Genomic DNA, 16,559 nt, shown 5'->3' on the forward strand with positions numbered 1-16,559 from the left:
CTCCACCAACGTTGCCGTATCGTCGGAGGAGGAGCTTCAACGTCACCAGAGCCAGCAAGGAACCACTAGCTTGCCGTCGCCGCTTGCCCAACTCATCGTGGAGACGATAGCCGGAACCTAATATATAGTTTTTTAAGGTAAGTGCAAGAGCTATTCCACCAGTTTATCTTTTCTTGCAAAGTGCGCGGGAATTATTAGCGCCGAAGTTTACAACCTTCCTTCTCTTTCATGGAGCGGTCTTTTTATTTGGAAGGGTCGTTGTAGTTACCATTACGTGTGGTAGACACGACATCTCGTCTACCCTCCCAATCCGTCCTGTTTAGCCCCGTTATTGGCGACACAAACTTCGCGGTGTTCTACGTCACGACTCGCAAGTCGACGCCGAGGGATGAGGCGTACATGTCGAGGTATCGGGGTTCGTTGCTTGCAAGTGCGGTTCCACCCACCTGGTTCAAGGAAATCACTCGACAGACAACGGTCTCCGACGCTCTCCGCCCCTCTAGGAGCGCGTTCCCGTTAGAGCATCGTTTTCGCCCAGTCTCCGGCGCGGTCAGTTCGAAGCACCGACATCTTCAGGACACCTGGAAGAGCTTGTGCTTTAACGGGATAGAGTGCTTTGTGGATGTCGTCTGTCGAGGAAAGACATGTGAAGGGAACCATCAGGTGCACTGCAAAAGGCGTGGCTAATGAACGCTTTTGTTGAACAGACAGAGCTGACAGTTGGCGCTCCGATTTCATCGTGACGAATAGTGCACTAAAAGACGCAAGAAAGGCAATTAAGAACTATGTAAAATTGGCACTCTATTTTTTATGCTCTCGCCTCAGTTTAATGCGCTGTTCATTGTCTTAAAGTCAGTGCTGGACATTGCTTGACAATGAAGTAACTCATCGCCATAACACGCTCTTTGAAGACGAAAGAATGATTCTTCTCAGCTGCCAATGGTTACAGCAGTCGGAGCAATCTACGTGTACGAAAGAGAAAAGCGCAGTTCGCAATATTCTGGACGAAGCAGCATGTATGTATGGCGCCGTCCAGAACAGCTCAATGGAAGCCAGTGACCTCCTAGAAAATGATTTCGGACGTATATTTTCGATCCAGACGAAGGTGTTCCTCGCATCACCGGCGGTGCATTGTTGCAGCTAACAACGCAACAGACCCAGCCTGCGTGTAAGGTCACCATTGTCAGAGTCGGCGGCCTTGGCTGGCGAGTTCGTTGCCGTCTAGCTCAGCGCGGTGCACGTTCAGGTCACTACGGCGTGTCTCGACGAGCTGACTTCACCGCGCCGGACAGTTTCGTCAGCCTGTCTGCAGAGCGGTGAGATCTTCAAGATCTGCCTTCGTCCCCATCAGGAGCATCGCCGTGATCTCCGCATACGACCTTGCATGATGTGCCCATAGCTGCGACAGCAAAATGAAACAGTACCAACGCACTCGTGATCTTCCCGGTTTAAAGAGAAAGTGATAGATATGCTTTGTGTGGACCGCGCCAGACGGAACGGAAGTTCTGCAAAAGAGGGGATTATAGCCAGTTAGAATTTACTAAAAGCGCCAAGTTCACCGTTGTTCACCTGATAACTGTTCTGCGCTGTTCTTCCTTGGTGTCATATAGTTCGTTAGTATCTTTTCTCATAATTTACCCCGCAAGATAATGATTTCACAAAGAAGTGTATTAAGCTTGGTATAGTGTTCAGCGACAAGGTGCACTGCGCTTCCCCGTTGAAGTTTTTTCTTTTTTAATGCATTATACAGCTAATCGGCAACAAAACCCGGCGGCGTTAACCGGTAGCAGTGGTCCGAGAACCTCCCAGTGAAATCACCATAGTTTCGCTTGACGTCAGCAGTAGACCATAAGATAGTGACGTCTGCAGCAAAGAATAAAAGTTATTCCGAAGATGCGGACTATTGAAAGAAGTACCTTCAGAATGCGAGGCGAGGACACAATTCATTGACCACACATGCCTTGCTTCTTGCAAACAAAGGTGAACCTAGGACTGTACGTTGATGAGATGTGTCATTAGAAAGGAAGGAATCTTTAATGACCATCGCAGCAGAGCTCACGATGAGACAATGTTTTCTCCCTAAATGTACATAAGTACAGTTTTAAGAGCTCTCGGTAATTTTCTATAGCTTCAGTGATTTCTCAGCGAAATAACTCAAAGCAGCTGCGATCGAAATCCGTATAGTGGTCAGGCGATGCTGTTCTTAAATTGCATCCAGCTACTGGCCCGAGAGAAGCGGGTTCGATCCCGGCCGCAGCGGTCGAATTTCGATGGAGGCAAAATTCTAGAGGCCCGTGTACTGTGCGATGTCAGTGCACGTTAAAGAACATCAGGTGGTCGAAATTTCCGGAGCCCTTCACTACGGCGTCTCTCATATTATTATTATTTGGAGTCCCCACAAGAAATATTTAATAGGCAGATTAGAACGAATTCAGAACCTTGCAGTACGCTTTGTATACTCGAACTATTCCAGGCACTCCAGCATATCTAACCTACTAAAGAAAGCAGATCTACACAGCCTAGCTCAGCGTAGAGTAGTATCAAGACTGAAGTTTTTGTACCTACTTTATCACGGACAGTTCAACATAAAAAAAGAAACATGCCTTCAGGAACCATTCTACCACTCCTCAAGGACTAACAATACGAAAGCACTTCGTCAATTCATAAGCCACATTAATGTTCACAAATATTCCTTGTTTCCTTCAGCTATCCATTACTGGAATAAACTACCATCCACTGTTGTGAACTGCAGTACAGTCGAATCTTTCTTACGACATGTTAATCACCTTGATCCAACGTACATTCTCACCGTGATGCTTCTGTAATGATGAAATTGTATTGTGTATTTATTTGTGCATATACCTGTCTCCCTTGTTCGATCCGCCACTGTAATTCTCTTGTGCCTTGTATCCACTCCTGCATGGGCCCGAGAAGGGCCTGCAGTATTCGCAATTAAATAAATATAGCCTGAGTCGCTTTGGGACGTTAAACCCAATAAACCAAGAAAGTGTTCTTATTAAACTACGCGAAGTTCATGGCAGTATAGCTGACAGGAAGCACTTGGAAGAGCATGCAGACAGAGGGAACGTGACACTGACATTGGCTAAAGCGGGGACCTTCCCGATAACTTCTCGCTGCGCATCTGAAGAAAAAGAAAAAAATATGCACGCCTTCTTCGTCACGGCCACGCGTCTATCGCTTTCCCTTGCCCTTCGTGGAAGTTGTGACACGCCGCTCGAATTAAAGATTGCTCGCCAGACACGCGCAGACTTTTCTGCGGGCTTCGCCGCTGGCAGCGACGTCGCAAGAGTGCGGCCTTCTTTGCATGCCTACGCATGCGGGCCCGTCGCGAAAGGTCGAAAACCGGGTGATTTCTCGGCCTCACTCTCGCATAAGGGGTGACCATTAATGAAGGCGAACGCGTTGAGTCGGGCAACGCAGCCCTCTAGCGTATTTTTTTTTCTTTTTTGCTGGCGAGGGGAATCAAAGATGAGGGCAAAGAGCACGAAGCTAACACTTTACTTCCTCGTCACACCCTCGCCCCCCCCCCCCCCCCCCCCCCCCTCCCCTCCTGCTACGGAGCCTCGACGCCCCTCAAAGCCGTTTGACGTTGCACAGTGGACAAGTGATCGGTGTCCGCAGCCAACTTAATGACTCCCACGGGTCGGCCTCGCCATCACATGACACGCCTCCACAACGTGTCTTAATGCCTATAACTGCCCTAATCGCCCGCCCCCCCCCCCTCTCCTATACACATTCCAGCAAGCGGCTATATATTTCCTTCATTTATTTATCTTAGCCGTTTTTTGGTCTCCCGTTTTGTTTGGTTGGTCGGTCGTCAGTTTGTGGCTAGCCTCCCCTTCTTCGACTACGTCATAAGGTCACATGACATATTCGCCGTCTGTTGAGTCCAATTCAGGCGCTTGGTTAATTTCCTTGTTGTCGCGAAAGTTGCCGCTGGTGAAAAGCGCGGCGATTCACGCAAGGTGGAGCGACGAGCGAGCCGTTGCATGTTTCTTATAGCAGCCCGACGGAATAGCGAGTGACATTCAAGTCACGCAGCTATTCCAGTACACTGTAACGCAGCAGTGCGCGCCTACTGAGACGCAGTGCGCGTTGCGAGACCTGCTTTTGCGCTGTTCGACCTCGCCTGCCTGTTCCACTGACACGTACGCAATTTCTCCGGTGTGCACGCCTTCTATTCAGAGCCACATTTTTCGGTGAGTTCTTTTCCGCTGCTAATTCCGTGCTAAACTTCCTGCTGGAATTGGCAGCTAGAGCATTCGTCGCCGAGCGTTAAGTTCAACGCTCCGACCAGTGACTTCACTTACGACATCAGCCTTTTGCGCTTTGTAAAATCTGATAGCTGGGCCTTCCTAAATCATCCGACATTTGTTCGGGAGTAAAAGACGCTTTCATTGTTGAGAAAGTTGCAGTAAACGTTATTTCTCGCCACTCTGATCCAAACTATAGTGACTTTTTTCATGACGTCGGGTGTCAGGGGTTAGCGAGCTCGTTTAATTTTTGACGTTGGGTCTTTTCTTTCGTCTATCCTGTGCGATAAAAGTGCATTGGAAATATGGACAAAAAGGTTTACCCGTTCTCAGCAACAACAAAAAAAGTCACCTGACGTCATTACAGTGTAATTGTGGAAAGGGTAATTGGCGGTGGCGACACCTGTTTTCAGTGAAAACAGCCGGCCCCTTGTGCGGAATCAATATACGAGATGAAATAAAGCCGGACAAATAGTTCCGGGGTCCTAACCGGAGTAAATGCTATCGCCTTAAAAGAGCTGGATAACATATTACGTCATATCTTTGTCACGTAATTATCTTCGTTGCTTTACTCAAACTCGCTTGCGCTATAGTGTCTTGTCCTTATCAACAACTTGCTTTGCCCCGTAACTTTTGTAAATGTTTAGCGCGACGAAATTTAAACTGCACCGGCCTACAAACTATCCCACCAGAGAGTTCTGAAGGGGGAACCCGATGGCTCAGTGAGGAGAAGCTTCTTTCTTCCGTCGCGCAACAGTTTCTCCTGCTCCATTCGCAGCCGGAGCCTTCGATCCCGGAGTCCCCCCAACCGCGGGTCGGTGCTGGTGTCGCGCGAGTGGCCCACCTAGCGGCGAGGCCCCCCTTTCCCCCTAGCGGCAGCATCATGGGACGCACGTCGATCGTGGACCCCCCCTCGCCGGAGGGGGCCCGCCAGCCCGAGCACATCTCCACCGCCAACGGGGTCGCTCTCAACGGGGCCGCGGGCGCCGCCGCAGTTGCCATGGAGCCCGAGGCGGACGCGGAACGCCAGCTGGTCGCCTCCATGGCCCGCGACTACCGGTCGCTTCTCGAGAAGGTCGGCGAGAACCCGGACCGCCAGGGGCTGCGGAGGACGCCCGAGCGGGCCGCCAAGGCCATGCTCGCCTTCACCTCCGGATACAGCCAGGACGTCAGAGGTGAGAAGGCTTTCCCTTGGCGTAGCGCAGCCTTGTAGTTGCATAAGGGACGTTGGGCCGGTTTCATGACGTCAGACTCACTCTGACGCGACCGGGTCACGTGTCACGGGAAGCGCAGGTGCAGATCAGGGTTGGATTGACTTTTAAGCCTCCCCCGATTTGGCACGACAGAACCTGTCGTAATACCTCCAGTTCTGCACGTGTCGCTCAGCTTAACCACCTCATTCATTGGTAACACCACAGTAAGGCGCGGACATGCGTCCAGCTGGCGCTAAAACTTGCAGCATGTATGACTCACTCTTGGTAGTTTTTGTCATCATCGACAATCAGCGAGGCTACGCCTACTCCTGAAAAAAAGGTTTCTAAAGCTTCACACTGCTTTCCAGTTCCCCTTGTCCTGATGCAGCAGCGGTCACTCTGTACCAGCAAAATTTCCGACCTCCTGGGAAAAAGCAGCGAAATAAACAAAGGCTCACAGATACCAGCAAACAGGGCTGGCAGTTTGTAACAGTTTCTGTTTCTTTCTTCAGCAGGGCACACATGAACCAACTTGCTAAAGTTAAAACCTTTGCACGCTCTTTAATCTCGCCCCCCCCCCCCCCCTTCATGTGTCCCGCTGCCCGCAGTTAACGTACTTTCCGTTTCCCTTGATACTCACTCTGTTAGATTACTGGCTGGCTATCAAGAGGTGTTACCGTAATGGCTGACACCTCGGTTCGCAAAAATGTCGAGAGGGCGTGCACCTCTTTGGAGCCAGTATGAGAACTCTACGTTGCGGACACATGGGTATTCCAAGATGGAGGTCTCTTTGCAGGCCCTTCCCCGTGCAGGGCTTCGCCCAATTTTCCGCCCCCCCCCCCCCCCCCCGTTGCCTCTCGCATATCATATCAGCTGGCGCTTATCTGCGCGAAAAAGGACGTCGCGACTTTATTACTCGCTGTGGCTAATCCATCATCATCCGCGGGAGACTGCAGCCAAGCGAGCTTCTCTCGCCGTGTCCTCGGGGAGATAGTGAGGGGGGGGGGGGGGGGGAGGCAAGCACGCAGACGAAACAAAAACCGCTGCCCTGGCTGACACAGGGCTAAAAGACGGCAAGCGATAAGAGGGAGAGTTAAGGACGCCTGGCCAGCCTTGCCGCGCTATAGGATTGGCTGGCCTGCCCCTCAGTTTCGTATCTCGTGTGTTTTGGTGGTGGCGAGATCGTTAAATGGCACCAGGTGGTCGGCACCGCCTCGCCAGTGCACAGTTTCCGCACTGTGTGTGCCTAAGTCATACCAGTCCGCGAGGCAGGGTTTGTGAGCGCGCAGCATCTCTCGGAATGCCGTGTTGCCATCGTGACATCACTCAGCCAGGCCAAGTCTATTGCGAGACGACGACATGACGAACCTTGATCTGCGCTTTCACTACGCACTGCCGCATATGTCCGACTCTTTCAGCAGATCTCGTCTCTGTATACCTGAATATCTTCCGGAACCAGTTTCATCTCCCTCCGCTTGCTGACGACATCCTTACAAAAAAAGTTTTTAGATAGCCTATAGACTGTCCATACACTTCCGTCTATGAAGTCTATAGACTCTCTATAGATAAACCCTAGAGAACCGTCTATAGGCAGTACAAATCCTATAGGCACTGTATAGACATAGATTTGATGATGATGATGATGATTAGAGATTTTTATGGCGCAACGGCATCTACGGCTAAAGAGCGCCATGGCACGAGCACCAGACCAGGGGAAAGCTTGTACCCATTGTATCACCTTTAGGTATCATTGTATCATTGGGCACCCGGCGGCACTGGAGATCGAACCCCGCACCTCCCGCATGCGTGGCGGATGCTCAACCACTTGGCCACCGTTGCAGCGCGGTGTCCAAGTAGACATAGATTTATGGCCATACACTTTTAGTAGACTTTTGTCTATAGACAGTCTATAGACTACGAATAGACAAAAATAAATATCTATAGGAAGGCAATAGAGTCGATGAGAAGTCTATAGACTGTCTATAGACCGTTTTTGTAAGGGCAGTCTTATAGGTTTGCAGACCACGCACAGGCTCTGCGCTCAGCGTGCCCTCTACCCCTGCTGCTTCTGGCTGTAGGACACCGTCACCTCGCGTGTTTTCTCTGGTTCACGTTGCACTTTACCGCTGAACGCTACTCCCACATCTATCTTTTTAGAGCTTTTTTTTCTACAAAGCTTGGCCGGTAAGAATATAGCTTGGGTCATCATATTCGTCAACGGCACTATTCGCCCGTAAATAGGAAAGTCGGGCGGAAGCGTAACATTCAGCAAAAAAAAAAGCATTCAAAGAAGATCACAACTCCTGAAAGTCCACGCATTTGTTATTCAGTACGATCTCATACTCACCAATTCAACACGAGTTTGATAGAAAAATATATCGTTATAGTAAAAAAAAAAAAACGTTCCGTGAATCCTTTTTGTTACTGCGCATACTGGAACATTTAAAAAATGTGAAACGACGCAAAATTTTCTCCCCCTAAAACTTCGCACGTGGCGAGGGCTATACGATGAGGCCTAGCGTGTGAAGATATCCTCTATTTCCTCTTACGGCTCGGGCGGTATATATGCAGCAGAAATAAAAAGGACCATGTATTATGGAGTCCCCCTTCAGTATACACTCTTCTTTAATTCACTCGTATTTCGCTTGCTGGAAGTCATTACGGAACTTTCCACATTTTGCGAAGAGCTCCTTCGACTGAGGACATGCAGGCATCAAAGCAAATGTTCCGTTCTCCTGACCCGGCCTCTCTGTTTACGACGTTTCGTACACGGAACCGCCGCCCGTGCAGACATCCGCCTCCTGAACGCGTATGTCGATGCTGTACAGAATAGCAGGCGGAAGCTGGTCGGATTCGATTCGTTCAACAGCAGAAAGCGACACATTACAGCGAAAAAAGCACAGATACTGTTAACACATGTGCGGTATGTGCTCTGCTTCGTGCCATCTAAGAACCGGAAGTCACGCGGCAGGAGTAAGCCGGCTGCATTACTATCTCCGGCAGCTGTTTACTCCCTCATTGCAACTGTTTACTCCGTCCAATTTTCCAAGGGAGTGAAATATTGTGTTGGCTTCTGCCTTGGCAGGGAGTAGAACAGCGTGCGTACTTCCCTTACGAAGAAACGCTTTTTCGCGTCCACTGTTCGTTCTCTCCAACGGCAGTGTTCTGCCACTCTAAAGACACACGACCAACTTTCCTTTACATTCAACAACTAGCGCCATCGGTTGGCCACCATTAGCGAACACCGCGTAACTCAGTGGGGTTATTTTAAAAGTGTAAACCAACTCTTCCTCATCGCTGCCAAATCTAGCCTACAAAATACTTTCCGCGTTCACACCAACTAGTTCTGACGGCCGTCTGGCACGAGAATAAATTTTCCTGCAAAGCCGTCACTGTATGCACCGTTTAACGAATGCGTCAGTGTCCGAGTTTGTCTCTTGCATCACTGTAATGGGCTGCGCGAGCACGAATAAATAAAACAGTAGTACGACTCTTGAATGCTCAGCTTCAAGAAAAAAAAATAAAGCAGAGTGCGAGTAGGAGCGCTCACGGTCAGATTCTACTGCGAGAAACAACGGACAGAAATCCGCGGAAGTTACCAAATGGGATGTACCGAAAACTCGAAATTCTCGCATTTATTTTGAGTGTTCGGCGCCACGTGGTTGAAGCCGTGCGAACTAGAAGCGTTTGTCCAGATTGTCTGGGCTTGGAAGCTACCTCCGTGTCAGCTGCTGCCTTTGCGGAAAAACTTTGTTATTTTGCAGCGCTTCACACGTGTGAACTTCAACAGGTAGGGAAAAAAGGCCGTAAGCCCGCCGCCCCATTCAACAGGTGGTGGCCCACTGCATGGTGAACCCACGTTGGGCTCGGCTGATCTCAATTCTCTCCACAGGTAACGAATGATGTCATTAAAAAAAGGTAAAAAATGAATTCGTTGTTACAGGGAGCAACACATGTCAAATTCTGCAATTAGTCGCAGTGTTCCAGTTGGAAATTTCTACAAACAGTCGCCCGCTTGACACATATGTGCTGACAGGTCACCCTTTTCCGTTTTGTTACTGGGCGTGGCGTGCCCTTTAAAAAATTCATTTTTACAGTCCATGACTTTCTAGAGAGAGTCAGGGGCATTTCTATTCAAATATTTGCAGTGGGCAGGCTGACACCAGTGCAAAGAAAACTAACAGCTTACAAAATACTAACGGTATCACGATGAGATCCCAATGCAGTTTCGATTTGAAGACAAATTAGGTACCGTTTTTAACTTTTATCTTTTCCGGGCGTTAGATTTCCTTGAAAGCGGGAACTATATGCGGACGACGCTTCGCCGAAGGTGCACGACCAAGGCCTCCTTAATTGAGAACCAGTCCCAAGTCCGAATTACCAAAGTCCCAACGCTCATCCAAGTTGGAGAAAATAAGCAGTTACCCTCACTGTAGGAAAAAAAAGTAAAAAAAAATATCCGGCTGCATCCGTCGAAACACTTTTGCCCCCAAAGTGTCTGGCACGAGAATAAAGTTTCCTCCAAAGCCGTCACTGTACGCACCATTTAACGAATGCGTCAGTGTGCGAGTTTCTGTCTCTTGCATCACTCTAATGGGCTGCGCGAGCACGAATAAATAAAACAGTAGTGCGACCCTTCGATGCTCGGCTTCAAGAAAAAAAAAAGCAGAGAGCGAGTAGGAGCGCTCACGGTCAGATATCGACCTCTACTGCAAGAAACAAAGGACAAAATTCCGCGGGAGTTACCCAAGAAGGGAGTCGCTTTTGCGACCTCGTAGCCTACACTAGGTGGGGCCACTTCGACCCTGAGTGGGCAGCACAAACGCTGGTCCAGAAAGACGATTTTGAAAACAAAAAAGAAAGAATGGTTTGCTGAGGTCGTGGACTGCACGTCGGAAGACAGTTGGCCGTGAAGAAAAGTCGCACTAGTTCGTACCTAATCCGCGTGGGGGCCCCGCGGTGGTCAATGCTAACAGCCGCAGACTTTCGCAAGAGGCCCATCCGGTTGGCCTCCCGGCGACGACCCGGATAGGGTTCACCGAGCAGCAGGTGTCCTCCCCCGCAGCACAGAGGAAAAAAAAACGGGAGGGACGAGGGGAAGAGAACTGGGATCTGGGGAGCGATGCGCTCCGCGACAGTTGCCAGGCAACGCAACAGGCAGGATAGAAGAGAGAGGGGAGGAAGCGTGGGTCCTTCTCGGCCCCAGCCGCCCACACACCTCCAGTGGCGAGACCCCGATAGGGAAACGAAAATGGGAAAGTGTTTCAGTCTCGCGTCCCCCTTCCTTGGGGCCCCTGCCTGGCGCTACGATCGATGGATGCCACGTACTCGGCAAGTCACGGCGTGGGCAGCCAACTAAAGCTCACAGAAGCGAAAAGATAAAATATATGAATAAACAAATAAAAAAAGGCATGCATCCATCCGAGCGATGAAGGACAGGCTCCCAGGGGCAGCTGGGGAGGGTGACTACTTAGCGGCCATTCTTACCGATTTCTGCCCGCTATCCCCTTTTCCTGTACATATGGTTATCCCTTAGGATTTTTTTCCCTTGCATTCACTTATTTGCGTACATCGTAATCCGGTCGTCTTCTCCCACGCTTTCGAAGATGCGACCGGAGCCGGCGTGCATTATGCCGTGACGTCATCTTTTATTCCGGCGCGACTCTGTGAGCGGAAGACGATACGACACCCCCGCACGGCGCATTATATGCATGTTAGTCGGGAGTCTTGGAAGGGACGGCCCGACGGGAGCTCGGGACAGAGATTCGGGGAGTTAATTACCGTGGCGCATGTAACCGCCTTTCGCGTGCGGGACCTCATTGTGCACGCACGACGATAATGTTTTTTTTGTTTGTTTTTGGTCGGCATCTACAATATCGCGTTCTTATTATTTATCCCCACGCAGACAAGTTTTCGTCGAAATGTCGACTTCATTTTCAGGAAAGAGGGAATCAACACAGAGGACTTGTCACTGAGTGTGCTGAACGGGTTGTTTTTGTCATGTTTTTCTGCACATCTGTAAAATTATGGACATGTTCTAGCGTGACTAATGTGACATCATTTCTTTGTTTTTCCGTGTGTATCCAATAATTTCATCCTAGAGAAGCCGCGCGTCAGGGCAGGGGAAAGCTTGTACCCACTGCATCAGCGGTGGGTACCAGGTGACGCTGGGGATCGAACCTCCCGCGTGCAAGGTGCATGCTCAGACCACTAATAGCCACCACTGCGGTCAAAGATGCATACTGAACCGCCGATAAAACAGGAATCAAAGTGCCGCTAAACTCATTCGCTTTTCAGGCGTACATCCATTGTATAGAGACTAAAAAATTATACAGGAAACTGGAAAAAAAAATCAATGAGAGAAGGAGAAAGAAATCTTACGGAAGTCAGAGCGAGAGAGCAGTGGAGTTAAGAGAGCGCACCACAGTCCACGCCACCACGCGGCTTAATTAATAAGAAAGTCTCATAGAATCAATCTATCAGTCATATATGGTCATACAATCTAGGTGGCCTTCGGAACGTACCTGTATACGTCATAAGGTTCTCTATAAGCTCCTTGTCGTATCACTTCCTAAATATGTTCGTCCTGATTTGTCAACTATCTGCCCTTTCCGAAGGCCGCTTCTTACGGTGATTAATGGAACTCATCTTTTTCACTTGATCACCGTCTTTGGCGCCGAATATAGATATGACGGTTTATAGCATCAAAAAGCGATTCGATTACCAGCTCGCGCATATAGTTACCGTGGATGACATGTTGCCCCTTCAGACGAGGAAATAGGCCGGCGTGCGAATTCTCGCAACTCGGAAATACGTTCACCCATAAAGCTGCGTGTCCCCCGTCTGCGAATCGCTTACTTTACTGTTCTCGTCTCCGTGCCACATGTGGTGGTTCCCTTCGCTACACCACACCTTCCCTGCATGCAGCACGAAGTCGACGAACGGTGCTGCGGCCCGCTTTTCGCGCACTCGAAAATGGGCGCCGATTGCCGCTATCACCCAGCACTATACATATGCGCCAGTCTGCAATGTATACAAAAAATACAGAAACATACAGAACATAAAATTGGACGAGGTGGGGAAAGCTGTGCACCGTTGAACGCCTTCAGCTGGTGGACGGCCTGCCCACTTCATATATGACGTCACTAGTTCGCGAGCGAGTCCGTGCCGTTAGGCCACATGCCCGGCAATTCTCGACAAAAGCTTTTTTTGAGTGGGAACCATTTATTGTCATAATTTTTTCATATAATGTAAGATTTGACTGTAGCAATCAATACATCCGCAGATCACCCGACGGTAGTCTTACATTTTTTTTTCTCTTAACGTTCTTGCTGTCGTCAAGAGCGTTCGACATTGGTTCTCTATGGCAGCCTTGACTGTTCGATGCGGTCGGTAGAAACACTTTAAAAGAAATATTTTGCTACATATCAGAACAGTCGACCATTAGCTTCAATATTTCCATAATAGTGTGTTATAATTTTGCCATTTTCAAAATTTTTGTCAAAGAAAGTTGGGCTCGTGTCGTGTTCGCCTGCTGAAAGCATTCACGCGGCTAAGCAGTGTGTTGGAGCGTCGGCACTGCCACGTCGCATTTCCCTCTTCCCACCTCATGTAGGGTCGCCTGCTTGGCTCTTTTAAATGTGTAATAATAATTAATAATTGGTTTTTTTGGGGAAAGGAAATGGCGCAGTATCTGTTTTAAATGTGTCCAATTTGGGATTGCGCGCCGTACTACGCGCCATGTCCCTTTTTTTTTTGTCCGCACAGCACAGCTTACATCCGGTACAAACTATACGCTGTATAATAGTATACAGAATGCCCAAGATTTTATAAAGGATGGCTATAGGGTATGCCATGCACGTTTTCCAGGAGAGCTAGGAAGATAGTGTAAACAGAAGACATGGGCTTATATGGAAGAGGAATTAGTGGTTTTTTGGGGAAAGGAAATGGCGCAATAACTGTCTCTGTGCTCGGTGGACACCTCAACCGCGCCGCAAGGAAAAGGAGGAGAATGGGAGTGAAAGAAGTGACAAAGGTGTGCTGTTGTGGAGGGCTCCGGAATGGAGGAGAAACAAACTTTGTCACACAAGAAAGAGGGCAGGAGAAGGGGTTAGGGAAAAGGTTTAGACAGACGCGTGGGCCCTCTCGACGGAGCTATATATAGGTGGCTTGAAGTCCATGCTTCTTGGCGACCTCCAGGGCCTAACCCACTATCCGGAGCTGCACCTCCGGGTCAGGGCTGAGCAACGCATGCACTCTTTCACTGACTCTGGTTGGAGATGTGGACGCTCAGATGTGGTTGGTCCTCTGGCCACTCGAATAGGATGTGATTGAGGTTTGCTTTAGAATGATTGCAGAGTGTGCAGCTGGAATTGTTTTCCGCGGGATACATAATTTCGACCACCTGGTGATCTTCATCGCACAGCACACGGGCGCCTTTTTGAGTTTCGCTTCCATCGAAATGCGGCCGCCGCGGCAGGCTTGGAATCTTTTTTTTTTTTGAACACAACGTATCTGTGGGTACCACCCACACCGGAACAGCGCGAAAGGAACCAGGACATGAGAAGCACGACATAGCGCTGTGTGCTCTTTCTTTTGCGCTGTGCCACTCTAGGCAGTAGCCAATTAAGGGCCGCCCACTCGTCAGTTTTGCTGCATATTTGTAGCACGACCTACTGTATACATACAGTGGGTCGTGATTTATAGACTTTGACCAGGACGAGGATCAAGATAGCTGCACACGTGCGGCATAACAGAAGAACGTCCCCGTGCGCTTGGAAGGGCTCCGCCCACGGGCACACGTATGGCACGGTCGCTTGCTGCAAAGATGCGCGCGGTTGTTTTTCGCCTTGGAACATGCGCGGAAACTTTGCCGTCTTGGAGTGCTTCTCTGTGTACGTGTTTCTGTGTCGTACTGGTAAGCGTAGGTCGAGACTTTTCCCTTGTTTTCAGCCTGTGACGTTAGCACATATCACGTTTGCGCAGGCGTCACAGTGCCTATAATCAGCGTTTCTTCCGCTCTAAGCTCCAAGGTTCCACCGACCATTCGCACACTTTCAGACCTCTATGGCCTACTGCATGATTTGCCTTCTATGCGGGGACAAAAAGAGATAGCAATATTCTCCAAAATCAACGAATACAACAGCCATGCTGTCATCTGCGTCTTGGATTGCTTTCTCAATGGTTTATATTCTGAACGAAGTGCTTTGTAAGGCTATACGTAGCGAGTGCAGCGACTGAGATAACAGATCTGTGCACCTGTAGCCGACACTCGGTTAGATAACGCAATTGCGCGGGGAAAAAATGAACTCGTTTGTTTTGCAGACGTTGTGAACGACGCCGTGTTCCTGGAGGACCACGACGAGATGGTCATCGTGAAAGATATCGAGATGTTCTCGCTATGCGAGCACCACCTAGTGCCGTTCATCGGCAAGGTGTCCATCGGCTACCTGCCCAACAAGAAAGTGCTGGGCCTCAGCAAACTGGCCAGGTGAGGGACATTATTCGCAGCGTTGTCAACATGCAGTCACACAAGCCATTCTAGGAGACCGTACGTGTTCAAGGTTTTTTTTTCTCTCGTTCGGATCCTTCTGTTATCAAGTGTTGCTTAGCAGCGTTCATACCATATCTTCACATGAACTAGACAGAGGTGGTCAAATGTGTTTAGTGCCTCAGTGCTGCATCAAAGGGACTAGTCTTCTAGACGTTGATCGAAAGAACATGGGGCGTGAATTTTCTGCTGTATTATGTTTAGAAGACCCTGACGAGCACAACGCTGGAGCACAAGCCTTAATGTATCCGCGCCGCCGTGTTTTTCCGATACCAGAATATCGTCGAGGTAAGCCTGGACACCTGATAAGCCCTGCAATACAGTGTCGATATTCCGCTGCAAAAAAAGCAGGCGTGGAAGTTACGCCGAAAGGCAAGCGGTTGTAGCAGAACAAACCGCGGTGCAGGGGCGTAGCCAGGGGATGGATTATGGAGCTTCAGCACCCGCTCCCCCGAAATTATTTCGTGCTGTCATGCACCGCTGGCCCAAACAACCACCGGCGATGAAAATCATGCTGGATTTTGTCTATGATGCCTTTTTCACGCTCGAAAAGACATTTTGGCGCGAACATTCCAAACTCGGGCTGGATTGTGTGGCAACGCCCATGCACCTGGACTCACATAACGCCAGGAGCCCCATCCGAGCACAAAGTTTCAAGGGCGCTTCGATGATGAGCATGCAGGCTCGTCGCGGCATCTCGCGGAATCTACGGAGCGCATGGATTTTAATTCCGAAAAAAAGGACAAAGTTTGTACAAAGTTTATGAGAAATAAACTTTGTCGCCCCCACCTCCCCCCGCCCCCCGAACAAAATTTCTGGCTACGCCAGTGCCGCGGTGCGTGTTGATAACGCAGTTTCTTGGACTGGTTATCGAAAGGGATCTGATTATAGGCGTCGGGCAGGTAAAGCGCGATGAATTGCTCGCCACCATCCAAAGACGCACAAATGTCATCAATAACAGGTAGCGGTTTCCAGCTCGCACGCAAGGTTTAGGGTTAGTTCGAAATCTGCGCAGATTCGAACAGCGCCATCCTTTTTCAGTATTGGCACAATCGATACAGCCCGCTCTAAGTGCGTTACCGGGGGCATCACTCCGATGGTTTCAAGCCTTTCAATCTCTTTGACCACCTTATCACTCCAACCAAATGGAAGAGAACGGGCCTCACAGAATTTTGATGTGGCTCCTTCTCTAAGTTGCAGATGCACTGGCGGTCAGATGCACTGTCAGGCACAGTTCAGAGCTGAAGACGTCTTGGAAGTCCGAGATCACATCGGCCACAGTAGATGCGCCGTTCTTCCCCGAGCTCTGCTCCAACTTCGCCCCGACGACGCTGCGTTGCAGAGAAAATGGCTCCTCGACCATCTTCCGCCAGTGTGCCCGTACCTTAACACCGAGATTTCGTCCAGCTACAGGCGTTTCCATTGTGCTTCCGCACCGTCCACACTCTAATACCGGAATTATGAAGACTGCAGCGCTCGGAAACGCGGACGAATGAAGGAGGCACCACATGCGCTACTCCCGTCGCAATGAACCAACTTGCC

General features: G+C 49.6%; 1 protein-coding gene across 2 annotated transcripts in view; it reads left to right on the top strand.

The window, feature by feature from the left end:
• The window catches only part of Pu (GTP cyclohydrolase punch), a 24,327-nt gene continuing 7,768 nt past the window's right edge, over positions 1-16,559 (top strand). Inside the window, exons 1-3 of one of the 2 annotated variants that reach the window (XM_077638007.1) lie at positions 1-137; positions 5,053-5,449; positions 14,792-14,957. In XM_077638007.1, coding sequence (XP_077494133.1) covers positions 5,158-5,449; positions 14,792-14,957 — 458 coding nt within the window. In that variant the 5' untranslated portion in view covers positions 1-137; positions 5,053-5,157. Of the gene's footprint in view, positions 138-5,031; positions 5,450-14,791; positions 14,958-16,559 lie in introns of both variants that reach the window. The other variant, XM_077638008.1, reaches the window with a different exon arrangement.

The sequence above is a fragment of the Amblyomma americanum genome, chromosome 9 (assembly GCF_052857255.1).
Source record: "Amblyomma americanum isolate KBUSLIRL-KWMA chromosome 9, ASM5285725v1, whole genome shotgun sequence".
In the NCBI taxonomy this organism is placed as follows: domain Eukaryota; kingdom Metazoa; phylum Arthropoda; class Arachnida; order Ixodida; family Ixodidae; genus Amblyomma; species Amblyomma americanum.